General features: G+C 46.0%; 1 protein-coding gene across 7 annotated transcripts in view; it reads right to left on the bottom strand.

Annotated features, from left to right (window-relative positions):
- Samd4a (sterile alpha motif domain containing 4A) overlaps positions 1 to 13,590 on the bottom strand; it is a 220,867-nt gene that overhangs the window by 34,769 nt on the left and 172,508 nt on the right. For all 7 annotated transcript variants that reach the window (XM_076544845.1, XM_076544843.1, XM_076544846.1 and 4 more), the window contains 2 exons: positions 3,726 to 3,835; positions 1,513 to 1,599 (listed from right to left, as the gene is read on the bottom strand). In XM_076544845.1, the coding sequence (XP_076400960.1) occupies positions 1,513 to 1,599; positions 3,726 to 3,835 (197 nt within the window). The remainder of the gene's footprint in view (positions 1 to 1,512; positions 1,600 to 3,725; positions 3,836 to 13,590) is intronic.

The raw sequence follows: 13,590 nt of genomic DNA, 5'->3' as shown, positions 1-13,590 counted from the left end.
ATATCACTGACTTAACAGTAGACACACAGTAGACCCCTGATGTTGATTTCCGGAAGTCTACACACACACACACACACACACACACACACACACACACACACACACACACACACAGACACGATACATGGATGTCAGCTCAAGGGTGAAGGGAAGAGGGAGCTGCGCTTCCTCATTCACAGAAGCTATTAATGAATTCCTAAAGGATGTTCCAGAAACGAGAGGGAACAGGCTTACAATATAATCTTCATTCAAAACACTTTGTGTAGTTTCCAATGGACAATGAGTAAATTGGCTTTTTGAATGTTCTCCAAAAAGAGAACAGTGTCTTAGATTAAAAATAGCCATAATCACTCCGTAAGACAAGCTGCTTGGCAGAGGACTTAGCATAAAATTAAGAACAACACCCAAAGCTCAGGTTTAGGTGGAGAGCTGCATGTAATGTGTAATTCCTTTTGGATAAGAACACTTTAATCAGGGGTGTGCATGTGAGTAGTTCCTACCTATCTGCCCATTAAAAGATTTTAGAAATAAAATTTCCTGATGCATTTTTATGTCTATTCTCCAAATATAAATGATATGTCTCATGGTACATAGTAAATGCAACTCAACGTGGTATATAACATTAAGCACCCACATACCTTTATGAAGAGCTTTTAAAAAAATCCCACCCCATTAAAACACTTGCTTTAGGAACCTGCTGGAGCCCCACCTTGCTTAGTACTTTGTCCGTTTTCAAAGGCTCCCTGCGTTTGCCAAGAGAGTCACACTCACAGTCTACACTTGTGTTGGCAGCTGGTGAGACTCCAGGCATCCGGAAACCACTCGACACCAGAGTAAGCAGGGAGCGCCCCAAACAAGGAACGTTTGCTAGTCTCCAGGTGTCTTTTGTTTCCATGAGAAAAATCAGCCCAGAAGGGAACTTAGAACCCACGATTCACTCATCACTCCTGCTTGGTGTCGGGAGTCACAACTGCAGATTATTTTTCGTGTTGCTCGTTTTTTTTGTGGTGGCTTCTGCCTAAGTCGTGGAGAGGCAGCCTGAGGTTAAATCCAAGTCTGAAGCAAATGCTACCTCTGCCAGTACTTTCGAGCCCCCTCTGGAACCTGAAGTCTCCCTGCTGATGTTTGCCAACCCTGGATGGTTCTCTCTAAACCAGATGCCCAGGGTAGACAGCAAGAATAGACACATTAGCATTTCCTGTACGGCTCCGTCAGGCCAGCCTTTATTGTCCTCACCGGTCTCTATGGTTACCTACAAGGCAGAGGTGATGGACACACGGAGGGAGCATTTGTGTCACGTCACTTGAGATAGGGAAGGCATGGGAGGTCACGGGCAGCTTGGACCCAGAGGAATTAGTTCATCACAACATCAGGATCCAAGGAAGATGAAGAACCAGGAAGGCACATGGCACTCTGAGGTCTATCTAATAAGTGCCACTCTGAACTGAGTTTCTTTAGTCTCTGTTTCCATGAAGAAGGTGGAAATGTCCCCTGGGCCAATTGCTCACTTACCCTTTCCAAAGACTTCAGGAGATTTTGTCTTTCTTTGAGCTTCTGAATACTGATGACAATTTTGTGTCTTGCACCTTTGGTAACATTCTGTAATTAAATGTAAGAAAATATATTAGAACATCCCGTTTTTCAAGAATCAGCTTAGAGACTCTCAGAGGCTATGGATTACTTTGTCTTTTTTGGTTCCTACACACTCACAGGCTGGCTGACCTGCACTTCCCTCTTGTTGATACCACTATCCTAAAGCTCTCCCCAGTAGACAGACAGACTCCATCTGGCTACAGGCTTGCCCATGACCTTTAGGACAGAGAGATATAAAGCAGCCAATTATGCCACCCAACAGGAGATTTCTTCACCATCTTAAGTTATATATATATGAAGTCATATATATATATATAATGAATATATATATATATATATATATATATTATAATATTAGTTCAGACACCCCTGTCCTCAGGTTGTATTACATTCAGTCCCTCTGCTTTCCCTGGGACCCTGTCCTTATTTGTTCTTTGGTTTTTCAATGCCTTCCTGCACCTGTGCATCTGCAGAAGCCGTGATGAAGGCCAGTGCCGCCCACATGCACCACCGTGACACAGGGCATTTCTGGGAAGTTTACAACCTTCCTTTTTCTTTCCATTATGAAAAGTGGGATTCCCTGCACTCCAGGTAAATGTGCAGAGTTGTGGATTTTATTTTAAACTGGCTGCAGCAGTAAGTGAGAGGATTTCATTAGAGCCTCATTGATGCTAGATACTGCACATTTCACAGGAAAGGGCCCTTCTTCCAATCAGGTCTCTAAGGCAAATTTCTGGGGATCTCTGTTCTGGTGCCACCATCCCCAAATTCCTCCTAGCCCCTGAAGGGGCAAGAGGGACAGCGGATCTCCTCTGGAAACACTGGGGACGCATTTCCGCTGAGCTGTCCTTCCCAGATCAAATGAATTCAATTATTTCGAAAAGTCTGTGTCAGGCTCTAGCACTGTCCTCTGTGTCAATTCTTTCTTTCTTTCTCTTTATTTGAGCAACCGATGACTTGGATTCTCTCTCAACTTTGACCTAAACACAAATTGCTCTTTGAAATAGTTCCCACCAACCCCTGGGATCTCAAGCAACAGCCGAGATCCAAGAAGTGGTGGGAGAAATGTTAGGAAGTTGAAATTAGTGCTTTTCACTCTCTGAGAATGGTCAGTGACTCCAGGCTTTGTCTTGCTCTCAATACCGGTATTTAGCCGGGCCTGCAGAGGGGGAGCATTGGGTACTGAATAAGCAGGCAAGGGGAAAGCCGAGGTCGGCAGGGAGGCATGCCACCAGCCCCGCCGTGCCCCACGGGCTACAATCTCTCCTTTCTGCAGGAGAAATATTAACTCATTTAGACCACCAATTTCTTCAAATCGTTGCTCAAAGGAAACTGGGGTCAATCTCAAACATGCAAACAGCATTCTAAACAAGAGAAACAAAGGCATCCATTAGATCTGTTGGCTAGAGCCTGGCACGGTAGAGACATTCTTAGTTTCAGGGGCGCTATTGCCTGGTCTCTGGCATCCTCACTTGGGGGGAGAGGCCTAAGAAGGAAAGAGGAATTCTGCCCTTTCATGACCTCAGAAGGGAAATAAATTCTGAGACCTGGATAGCTCACTCTCAATCACTGCCCCATGCTATTTGAGGTGGTTAGAAGAAAATATTTGAACAATTTACTCCAAACTCAACTAAGACCAGCATGAGTTATGTTGGAGAAGTGTCATGGAGTGTCTGGGGCTTCTGCTGACTGGTCCAGTTAGAAGGCAGTGGCGATGTGACCAGATGGGATAGACAAGGACTCTGTCCCCACCCAGACCAGTCCTGGCTTGGCAGAGGGAAGAAAAGAGCCAGGGGCAAAGCTCTTTGAAACATTGATGGATGTCATTTCTTGGCAGTACAACCGGCTCTTCCTTAGCACCCAGGACTTTGGAGGTGTACCTGGATCTGTCTTTTCCTAACTGCCTCTCCCTTCCACTGCCTTGTGAGTGCCTGCTGATCTTTGTCTTCCACTGAACTGTCAAGGCAAGAACTTAGGCTTACTCACCATGGGGTAGCAGCCAGCACCAGGCAGTTCCTAGACCCAGGCAAACTACTGGGTGGGTAGGTAAGTTATGGGTCCAAACAAAGTCTGTTTGGGACGGAACTTCAAGACCTTGTCTTGGGGAAGGGTTCCCTCAAGCACTCACATACCTGAGCCTCCAGTTGACACTCGGTGAGGGCCATCATCTCCTCGTAGGTCATCTGTGAGAACAGCGCAGCGTATTTGTGCAGGCGGAGGCTTTTTAACCAAGCTGGAACATCTGTGGTGCCAGATGTGCAAGAGATGGGGATAGAAATGAAAGGAACAAGAAGAGGTGACAAAAGATGGGGGGACACAAAGGGGGGAAAGGTGATGGTCAGAGGAAAAAAAAGAAAAAAAATGTTATTACTTAATTTGGGCAGCAAATGATGCCTCAGAAAGCTTAGGGCTGGCCCTGACAACCCCACTGGGTCCTTTAGTCTACCTCAGACCAGGCATTGATAACTTGGGGTTTAAGCATTTCAGGGCAAACAGGAATTCTACATATATGGACAGTTTTCTAGGTAGTCTCCCATAGAGTCTTTCAAGGTATCAAAGGAGTTTATCATAATAAAAAAATAAAATGCAAAGGGCCACTGCCTTAGCTGGGCTGTTTCACTGGCAGGACTGGCACAGAACAGACACAATAGTCTACACCCTCAAGACACTTCTTTTTGAGGCTCAATGCAAATCTCCACAAGCTATGTCAGCCATTTCTAGAAGAAGCAGGAAACAAATGTAATAGTTGACCCCCCATAAATGCCCTGCCTGACGCTTCCTCTGCTTCCCTAGTTCCCTGTGGGATAAAGGGCATCCCGGACTACCAGTATTGGCACTGCTGTGGGATGGCTGCTAGCCACCTTCCCAAGCTTTGGGATGCATCTGAATGTGTCGTTGACTTCTTCTTTGCGTGCCAACCCAAGAGATATCACAACACCCAAGGATCCAAACACGGTCTAGACCACAGGATAATGGACACTCCAAGGCACAACTGAGGCAAATCCCAAGTCCGGTGTTTTAGAGTTAAGAAAATTACTGGAGTGAAAAGCCCCCTGAACCACTGCTTTACTAATCACAACCAAAATAAATCATTTGCCCAAAGTCTTTCACGTCAGAATTTTTGAGCTGAGAAGATCTTTGAAATGTTTCTGGAATTGTCTTCCCCTAACCCTGTTCACCGTACAGATGGCAACATTGCGCCATTAAGTCTAAATCACAGAGTAAGAATGTGGTCAAGGGGGTCTAGAACCCAGGTCTTCTGAGTCTCAGCTCTTTCCTACATTGTACCAAATTCTCACAAGAACTACAGGAATCACCAGCCATAGAGCTAAGTAAACAGAGATTGCAAGTATTTTGAGATGCTAAGGCATTGGGTAAGCATCATTTGTGCCTCCCATGAGGTGTCTTCCCATCACTAATCATATTGGTCACAAGATCCTGTACTATTGATTACGAAGAGTTTCACTGGGAGGCACTGATGGGCCAGCCAATCACGTTCAAAGACAGGTGGGAACTTGCAGTTTTTCAAGGTTTAGAAAAGATAACCAGGGCTGATGGAAGACAGTCAACTCTGACATCAGGCTTTGCCTCCTGGGAAAACCAAACCAAAGGCTCTGGGGGTGTAGACAGGGGGTGATGTCCTTAAAGACAGGCACAGCAGGTCATCACTAGCCTGCTGAAGGGACTTTGTACTCTGCAGTGGTGTGAGAACCACAGATAGGGATTTCTGAGAATTAGAATTGAACATCCAATTCAGAACAGACTTTGTTATTTCAGACTACTTGATTCTGTGCTTGGAAGGCCTTCAATCTACTGTGACAAGAGAGAGTCCCTCTGGGACCATCATTAACTATGCTCAGACAAGGCTTCTCCAGGTGCACAGTGCTAACTCCTAACACACTCCTCAGTGCCAAGCATCCCTGGGTCATGATTTCAGGCCACACCAGGCCAGGAGTCTGGTACTTTTCCTGATATAACGCCCTAGAGCTCTTTGAACAGACTTCAATCTCCACCACACACTTGCTTTTGTTGGAATGACACTAACACTTCTGCAGACATGGCTTGACATGGGTAACCATTAACCACAGTGCTAGTGTTCTGATGGGCTAACATGCCATCACTTGGCCACCAGGCTTCGTGTGTGCCATTCTTTGAAAAGTCCCAAATCATTGCTCAGAAAACACAATAGTCATGATTCAGAGAAGTCTGCGTAATCCAGTGTTACACTTGGGACACAATTCATTATAGAAGAGGATGGAGCAACACCATGGACCATATATATTTTTTTAACCAAGGGCCCCAAAGCTTAGTCATGGCAAATCCACTGATGGTAAATGAACAAACTCCTCAGCTTTAAAGATGTGTTGCGAACTGGGGGTTTTATAAGCTGAAGTGATAACAGGGTATCTTGAGTCAGGAAGCACCAGGGGAAACCCCCAGTTCACCAAGCTCTAGTTCTTTTCTAGAAAGCAATCTGGACAGCTTGAATCCCCTGGGACAGGCAGGACCGGGCCAGCTTGCCTCACTCATTTCTTCAAAATGCAGGTCACTGGGTGTAGTTGTCCTGGAAAAGGTGCCTATACAACTTCACAACAGGATGAGCTAGGCCTTCCTAATGACTTATTCCCAGGCATATTCCTGGTAAATGTAGGCTCCTCCGACCTTCCATTCCTTAAGGCAGTCAGCCTGCTAGTTCAGTCCTAGCTCAGTGCCATGTGCCTAAGGAGTTCTCCCTCCTTCCTGAGGATGGGTGAACAAAGAGCAGGAAATCTCAGTCCTGAAGAACACAGCCTTCCAGCTAGACAGTAAGAGCCCATCTCAACAACGACAATGGATCCCACAAGAACAACAGAAAAGAACATAACCTACCAACCGTTCTCTCTCTGAGAGCAACTTCCTCTTGCCAGAGATAAAAACAGAACTCCATTAAAAGGGAAACAAGCAAGAGAACTGAGGGCCTGGACTGTTTCACTCCTATCAGCAAGAATTCCAATGACTGCGCTGCTGAATTCTCTAAGAAGTGAGCCAGGCATGAGCTCCAACCAAAGTTTAGATGCTATCCTGTTGATACAATGTTGGGAACCATTTTTAACTTCTTAGCTTGGATCCCATGTCTACGTGTGAAGCTGTGGCTATGTGTGAAGCTGTGGCTACCGTTGGAGGATTCAGGCACACAGGAGACACAGAGGGTGTATTGCAGATGTAAATCTGGCATATATGTCTTCAGGGTATAGCTGTCAGCTTCATCTAGGTTGCTTTGGTGGTTGGACATAGCAATGTAGGGTCCAAGCTAGAAAGACATCTTCACATGCGGTGCAAGAAAGAGTCAGATGTTTTCGCTACCCGTGAGGCAGATTTCCTTGCCAACTGATGGAATTCTATTTGTTCAACATTTACTAGGTACCATCAGTAGAGGTCAGACTCTGTAAAGACATGCCATTGCCATCATGGAACTTGTGATCTACAGAGCATGACTGAGTCCCATGAAAAAATTATAACCGCTTCAGTATAAGCACTGAGAATACCTGAATCCTGGGGTAGCACAGAGCGATGGACACTTGGGTTTGCTGAGGCAGTGAGAGGAAGCTCCTCTCATGCTGCTGCTTGGAGAAGCAGCAGCTTGGAGTCCATTGGGCAAACCACATTGGAGAGGCCATTTCCCATGGTAGGAACATCAGAAGCGAAAGTCAGAGCCACAGCAGATTTAGGGTAGAGAAAATGCTTGGTGAATGGTGGAACCAGCTAGAGAGAAGTGAGGACACACAGGCAGAGGAGTCAGGTGCCTGAGATATGAAATGTCCAAACAAGGAAAGTAGATGTTTGTCTTGCGGATGAAGAAAAGCCATTGAAATCTGCACCTTGGAAGCCCAGGTTGCCTCAGAAAGATGATTGTGGTCATGGCGAGGTGGCTGGAGGATGGTGAGAAAAGGCCAGGACCTGAGTTTAAGAAGACCCAGAGGAGTGCTTTAGAAGGACGAGAGGGGAATGGAAGGGTGGAAACCGATGGTATTTGGACATCAGGAAGAGTAGGGAAGGAGGAAAACAACCAATGAACTGAAGATGGCTCCTTTGGTTCAAGTTTGGTGAGGGAAAAAAAGGGGGAAAGCCAGTACACCAAGACCTTGGCAGGAGGGTGAGCCAGAAAGCAGCTTGCCTTGTTAATATACATGCTTGCTCGTTCTGCAAGCTACATAGACACGGAACATTGGATGAGACCAGGATAGAGCCACGGTGAAGCTGTAGGGTGGCAGGCATTGTGGGTCTGGCATCCCTATCCTTCCTGAGGCTTCTTCCAGCTCCTGTTGCAGGCCACGCTGGTTTAATCTTCTCCTGGCTATTTTGGATAACAACAGGGCTACACACCCATCTTGCGCATGTTCTATGCCCACCCGCGGGTCTTTAGCAATGGGATCAAATTTTAAACTGTGATCATTTCTATATCCTTTTAGGGTTTGGACGCCTTGACCACAGAGAGGCTTTGTGTCATGTCCGCAGCTCCCATGGAAGCTGGGCTTCATTGAGAATGTAGGCTGCTTTTCTCTTAAGCCTGCTGCAGTAGCCAGCCAGGTCAACAAACCATGCAGCGCCCAACCTCAAATGAGGACAAGCTGATAAGGAGGGGGAGAAATTAAGGCAGCTCTTTATCCAGAAGAGAGAAACATGAATGAGCAGTTTCCCACAAGAGAGCTTATTTGTGGTACTCTAGGTACCTGATGATGGAAATCAACTCTTAATTCCTCAGAGAGCCAGACTGATCTCACACAGCCTTCTCTCTAAGACGCAGGTGGCATCCTTGCTCCCTGAGGGAGAGAAGAAACACAAAGACTGCGTGTGAAGGGACTAACACTTCACCGTTGAAGTTGGAGAAGAAGCAAATCCTTCCAGAACAGAGAGCTGCAGTTTAGTGACACCATAAAGCCAGTCTTTATTTTCGGCCAGAGCAGAGTGAAGAGCCTCATTCTGTTCCAGGCGCCAAGCAAGAGGAGGAGGTGTGCTTGTTGGGTCCTCGGGAGCTGGATCCTCTTGAGGGGAACTCCTTGGTCCTGAAGAGTATCTAGGGTGTTTCAGGGGAGCTCCCCTCTCGTGGGGACATACCATGAATCTTTGAACAAATAAATTTGGGGTAAAATACTTCAAAGAATTCAATGCAAACATTGAACTAAACTTCCTCCGGGTGCTTCCATTTACCACAGTGTTCCTCAGTGCTGTGCTTTAAGTGGCCTGTTGTGTTTTGTTAAAGGGGAACTGAGGATCTTAAATCCCTCCAGCTGAAGATGACACTCACTCTAGTATCTTCCACTCAGGAGTGGAGGTTAAAAGTCCTGAGACGTTTAAGAACTAGGAGGAGTCCTGGAATTTGCTTTTCAAAGACAAATACACACACACACACACACACACACACACACACACACACACACACACAAACAAAAAAACATACAAAACCTCAGTGAATTTATTCCAGTTAAATACATCTGGAAAGACAACACTCTGAATCTAAGCCAGTTTCCATGACAGCTGAGCTGAAAAGTGTCCCAGCCACACATGGTGCCACATCATGTCCCACTCATCACTCAGACTGTGAAGACCCTCAGAGGCGCTGCATTCAAAAATCCTACAAAGTTTCTCACAGTTTCTTTTCTTTCTTTCTTTCTTTTTTTGAGATCTCACCTCTAAATAATTTCTCTCGTTTCCATTCTGAGAGAGGCCAAGGATCAAAGGCCCACATTTCAAAAACAGCTCCAAATCCTAAGCCAGCTATTTGCTAGGAGACAATATGTTTTATTTGCAACAGGGAGAAAAAGTTTACTCAAGTTTCAGTTGAGAGAGACTCCCTCAAAAAGACAAACATTTTTTTCACAGTCAATGGCTTTCTCTATTCTTAGCTACTCCGTGTCTGTCAAGGTTACTCCAGCCAGGAGTTCCCTCTTTCGTCCCTATTATGTACGTACACACATAATAATCAAGTCCCATTACCTCTGTATTTTTGTGCTAATGGGAAGCAGCCTGCCACAAGCATACCCAGTTAATGTTGTCCTGTGATAATGAGACTGCGGCTCCCACCAAGAACATACAGTACCAATGTCTACTCCCTCATTCAGGCGACCATTCTTCCTACAGCCAAATCCACAGGCTTTTCCACTCCTGGAATGCAGTCCTCCAGAGAAATGGCCAACACCCTTTCATGCACACACAACACAAACTGCTCAGCTGGGCCACGGGGGAGCGTGGAGCCCCTGTGGGGTCCACCAAGCAAACTTCCACCAGACGGTTGCAAGTTCCCACATTCACCATGGCGAACTGCCCCTCATTGATCCCCATAGGCCCTGCACTATAGAGGACTTCTCTAGCTATCCCAGGCAGAAACCGGGGTGTCATCCTCAACACCGCCTGTGCATCCCTGTCCACACGCACTTGTCACCAGGTCCTCACCGTTCTGTTTCTCATGGAGATACTGGGACTCACTCCATGGTCTCCACTCACATTGCCGCTTGGCTTGACTCAACGTCACTGTCCTCTATGGCTGAAAAAATCCTCCACCTCTCCATTGGTTTTCAAATCCAGAATCCCCTCTCCTTTCCTTTCCGCACTGGTGCGCAGGTTCCAGTTTCTAATATGCAAATCTAGGCAGGTGGTTCTAGTGTAGAAATTCCTTCGACAGTTTCAGAATAAAAGACACCATCCTTTTCAAGGTCAGGGATCTGGCTCCTCCTCTGCAGATCGGGTTCCCAGCTGCCTTTAACACCCTAGTCGTAGATTGTGCCCCTATCTCACACAAGTTCTCAATGCTGTTCCCTCAGCACAGGCTACCTTCCCTCCATCCATATTGGCTGACCTGTAACCATGCTTTGAGGCTTAACTCCAAGCCTCACCTCCTCTAGAGACTTCTGCCCTGTTTGAATTAGGGACAGTCTTGGTGCTTGCCTCAAGTTGGGACTAATGTCCCAACAAGGGTCCCCACATCAGGTATCTGGTGTTAATGTGAGTCTCTTGAGGCTAGAGGATCCCTCACCTCTGTCTCCCCAGAGCTTAGTAGGTACAGAGAAGTCCAATGGCTGAAATGAAGACAAAAGCGAATCAGGAATTTTCCCCTATACCAAAGCCACACCAGGAGCTCTGACCCTCTGATAAATCTCTGGGTGTTGGGCTCATCCTCTCAGAGTTCATGCTACTCTGAGGGGCAGACACATTCCCTTCCACCACCAGGCTGCCTTCTTTCTAGGAAAGAAATCACTTAGTAATAGGAGACTTTCTTTTCTTTCCCACCTGAGATAAGAGCTAAGAGAGTACATTCCATTCACCTGCTACCTGGAAATGAGGGATATTATGACTGAGTACCGACTCAGAATCAAGAGTCTTTCTCTTGGGATAAGTCACAGTGAAGCTTTTGAAAAGAACACAGAGACCTGAATTTAGAACATAGCCAGCATGGTTAGTCCAAACATTTCTAAGTAGCCGCCTCCTGAGGGATTGGTAACAGGAAAATTTCACATTCTGGCTCAGGTTGCTGCTTGAGGTTTCAAGTGGAGTACTCAATCCCATGCATGGTTTCTCTTTAGCCTGAGGCCCTACGTATTCCATACAGCCAACCTAAACCACTAGGACAAGTGTTTACCAGAAGCAGCAAAGCACAGAGATGCAGGAGGAAGCAATTAATCCACCGAGGGCTTATTCCGCGTGCTTGACCCCGTGGTACATTCCCAAGGGAGGATGATAGTCAAGCTATTCTGTCCAGATGAGAAGGTGGGCAAGAACAAACCCTGGATTTCAGCCATGCACACCCGTTGGCCAGAAAGATGAATGCAATTATGGTGGCTTTTATTGTTTTCCCAAGCTGTGTGGTGAGAGTGATATGTATTCCCAGGGGACATAGGAACTCTTCCAAATTCTACTCCAGCCTCCTTGTTCTCTCAGACCAGACATTTGAAAATTAGAAAGCAGTTGCTTGGTCATGGCCTGGGTGTCTCTGCCCCTGCCAAGGGACCCAAGGTACAGGAAAGCAAGCATGGGGTTCCACAGGAAGAGCTGGCTTCTTCTCAGATGGACATCACTTAACTACATAGCGCACTTCTCAGAAAGTGAGAATTAATTTGGAAATTTACGTGATCATCTGCTCTTAGGCCTGGAGATCAAACCCTTGGGATGGGTATATTAAGGGTTGCTTCCTAGATGCAACTTTCAGAAGGCATGCTGAGGAATCTTGATGTGGAGAAGTTCTTGGGGGGTCACCTCACAAGAGGGCTGAATAAGGAACATTTGTGCTCAATACGTACTGGCCCCATGCCACATCAGAATGTGTTTGGGGGTTTGGACATTTCTACTATCTGATATCGTCAGCTGAAAATATTTTTCCCTACAAATAGAATTTTTATTTTCCCTATAAATAGAATTCATCATCTATTATGTTTCATCTCTTGATTTTTTCCCTGTTACTTGCTAGTGTCCTTATACATTGATTTCTCCATCCAATTTTTTAAGAAAAGTAAGTCCAATAGATCAAAGCAGGCAGAAACACATGGAGAGGGTCTTTTGTTCCAACGAGCCACCAAATAGCTTCTTTTTTATTGATACCTAAGAGTTTATGATAAAAATCTTGGATGTGACATTTTGGCTGTGTGATTCTGTGACTGATTGAGTTCTTGAGAAGACAATTCTCACCAATCCTAGAGAAAGGAATCAAGAGAGCTTATCCACAGGTGTCCCTTGAGTTCTGGAAAGTGTCTGACTTTTATCCAGAAGACAACAACAACAACAACAAAACTCAAAACCCCAAAAACAAAAACAAAAATCAAGCCAATGGGATATTCATTCAATTTTCCCTTTTGCTCATGTTTCTTTAAAAACAAACACATTATCTCTATTCACTTCTTACCTTAGAAGCCTGCAAGCACACATCTGCCCACCTTGGGAGAATGCGTAAGTGTGCATAAGCCCTCCAAACAAGTGGAGAAATAACAAGAAAGAAAGGAAACAAAGTGAAAGGAATGAAGTAGGCATGTTCAGACATCAGACAGGGACGCTGGTGTTCTCTGGGCCAACGGCCTGTTCCTCAGTTCTCCATGTTGGTCAACACAGAGACAATGCTCCTCTGACTTACCAGTGTCCCAGCTGTCCAGGCACTGAACTTCACCTGGATGTAGCGTCATTTGGGAATGGGTTTTGCCCATCCCCCAGTGATAGGATGCAGTCCCCTGAGCCCTGTGGAAGAGGGTTATACACCCCGGATGCCAAAAATGACTCATCGCACTAGCTGTTCTTAAAGACTCATTTGTATGCTCAGAGGAAACCTCGGAGACACACCCTACTTCTACGGGTCTCTCATTGCAAGACCATCATGGGAAGGGGCCAGGATAGGGGGACATCTCCAGGAGCCGCTGAGAGGAAGACTGGAGGTCAGCCTCACTGCCTATGTTGATGGGCTCCACTCCAGCCTAGCGCTCTCTTAAACTGGCACCTGAGAAGTTGAGGGTATACTCTCTGTGCTAGGTTCCCATGTTGGGAGGGGGGAGGTCAAGAGCCTCCTCTTTGATAAGGGGAGGATTAGTAACAACAAACATCAGGAGTGTGGATTAACAGCAGCATGGAGGCCCCTCTGAGAGCCTGTCCTCAGCATTTGTCCCAGAAGCCTGCCTGGTTATTGTCTCACTAGCTAACATTGTTATCAGCATGTCTCTGATGAGTATCTTTCCCTAAGGACTTCTATCCCCCCCAACAACTGGTGTCTAAAAATACAGAACACATGCATCCTCTGTGAACCCATCATGGGTAATTTGGAAATCTCTGTCTCCTGAGGAGGATCTGTAGGAGAGGGTACATTGACAGACGATGTAGGAACATTTATTTAGGTTGCACAATAAGTCTTTACCATCAGTATGCAAATCTATTATCAGGCTTAAAACACTGAAGGTTTTCACGTCCTTGAAGCCGATGCAGAGAAAGGGGTTGGAAGGTTTCTTTGACCACCAAACAAAAAGGGGGTGATAAAAAGAAACATTACTA

This window comes from Peromyscus maniculatus, chromosome 9 (assembly GCF_049852395.1).
Source record: "Peromyscus maniculatus bairdii isolate BWxNUB_F1_BW_parent chromosome 9, HU_Pman_BW_mat_3.1, whole genome shotgun sequence".
NCBI classification, from domain to species: Eukaryota; Metazoa; Chordata; class Mammalia; order Rodentia; family Cricetidae; genus Peromyscus; species Peromyscus maniculatus.
The sequence above is the reverse complement of the archived record's forward strand: the minus strand, read 5'-3'. Positions and strand labels throughout refer to the sequence as shown.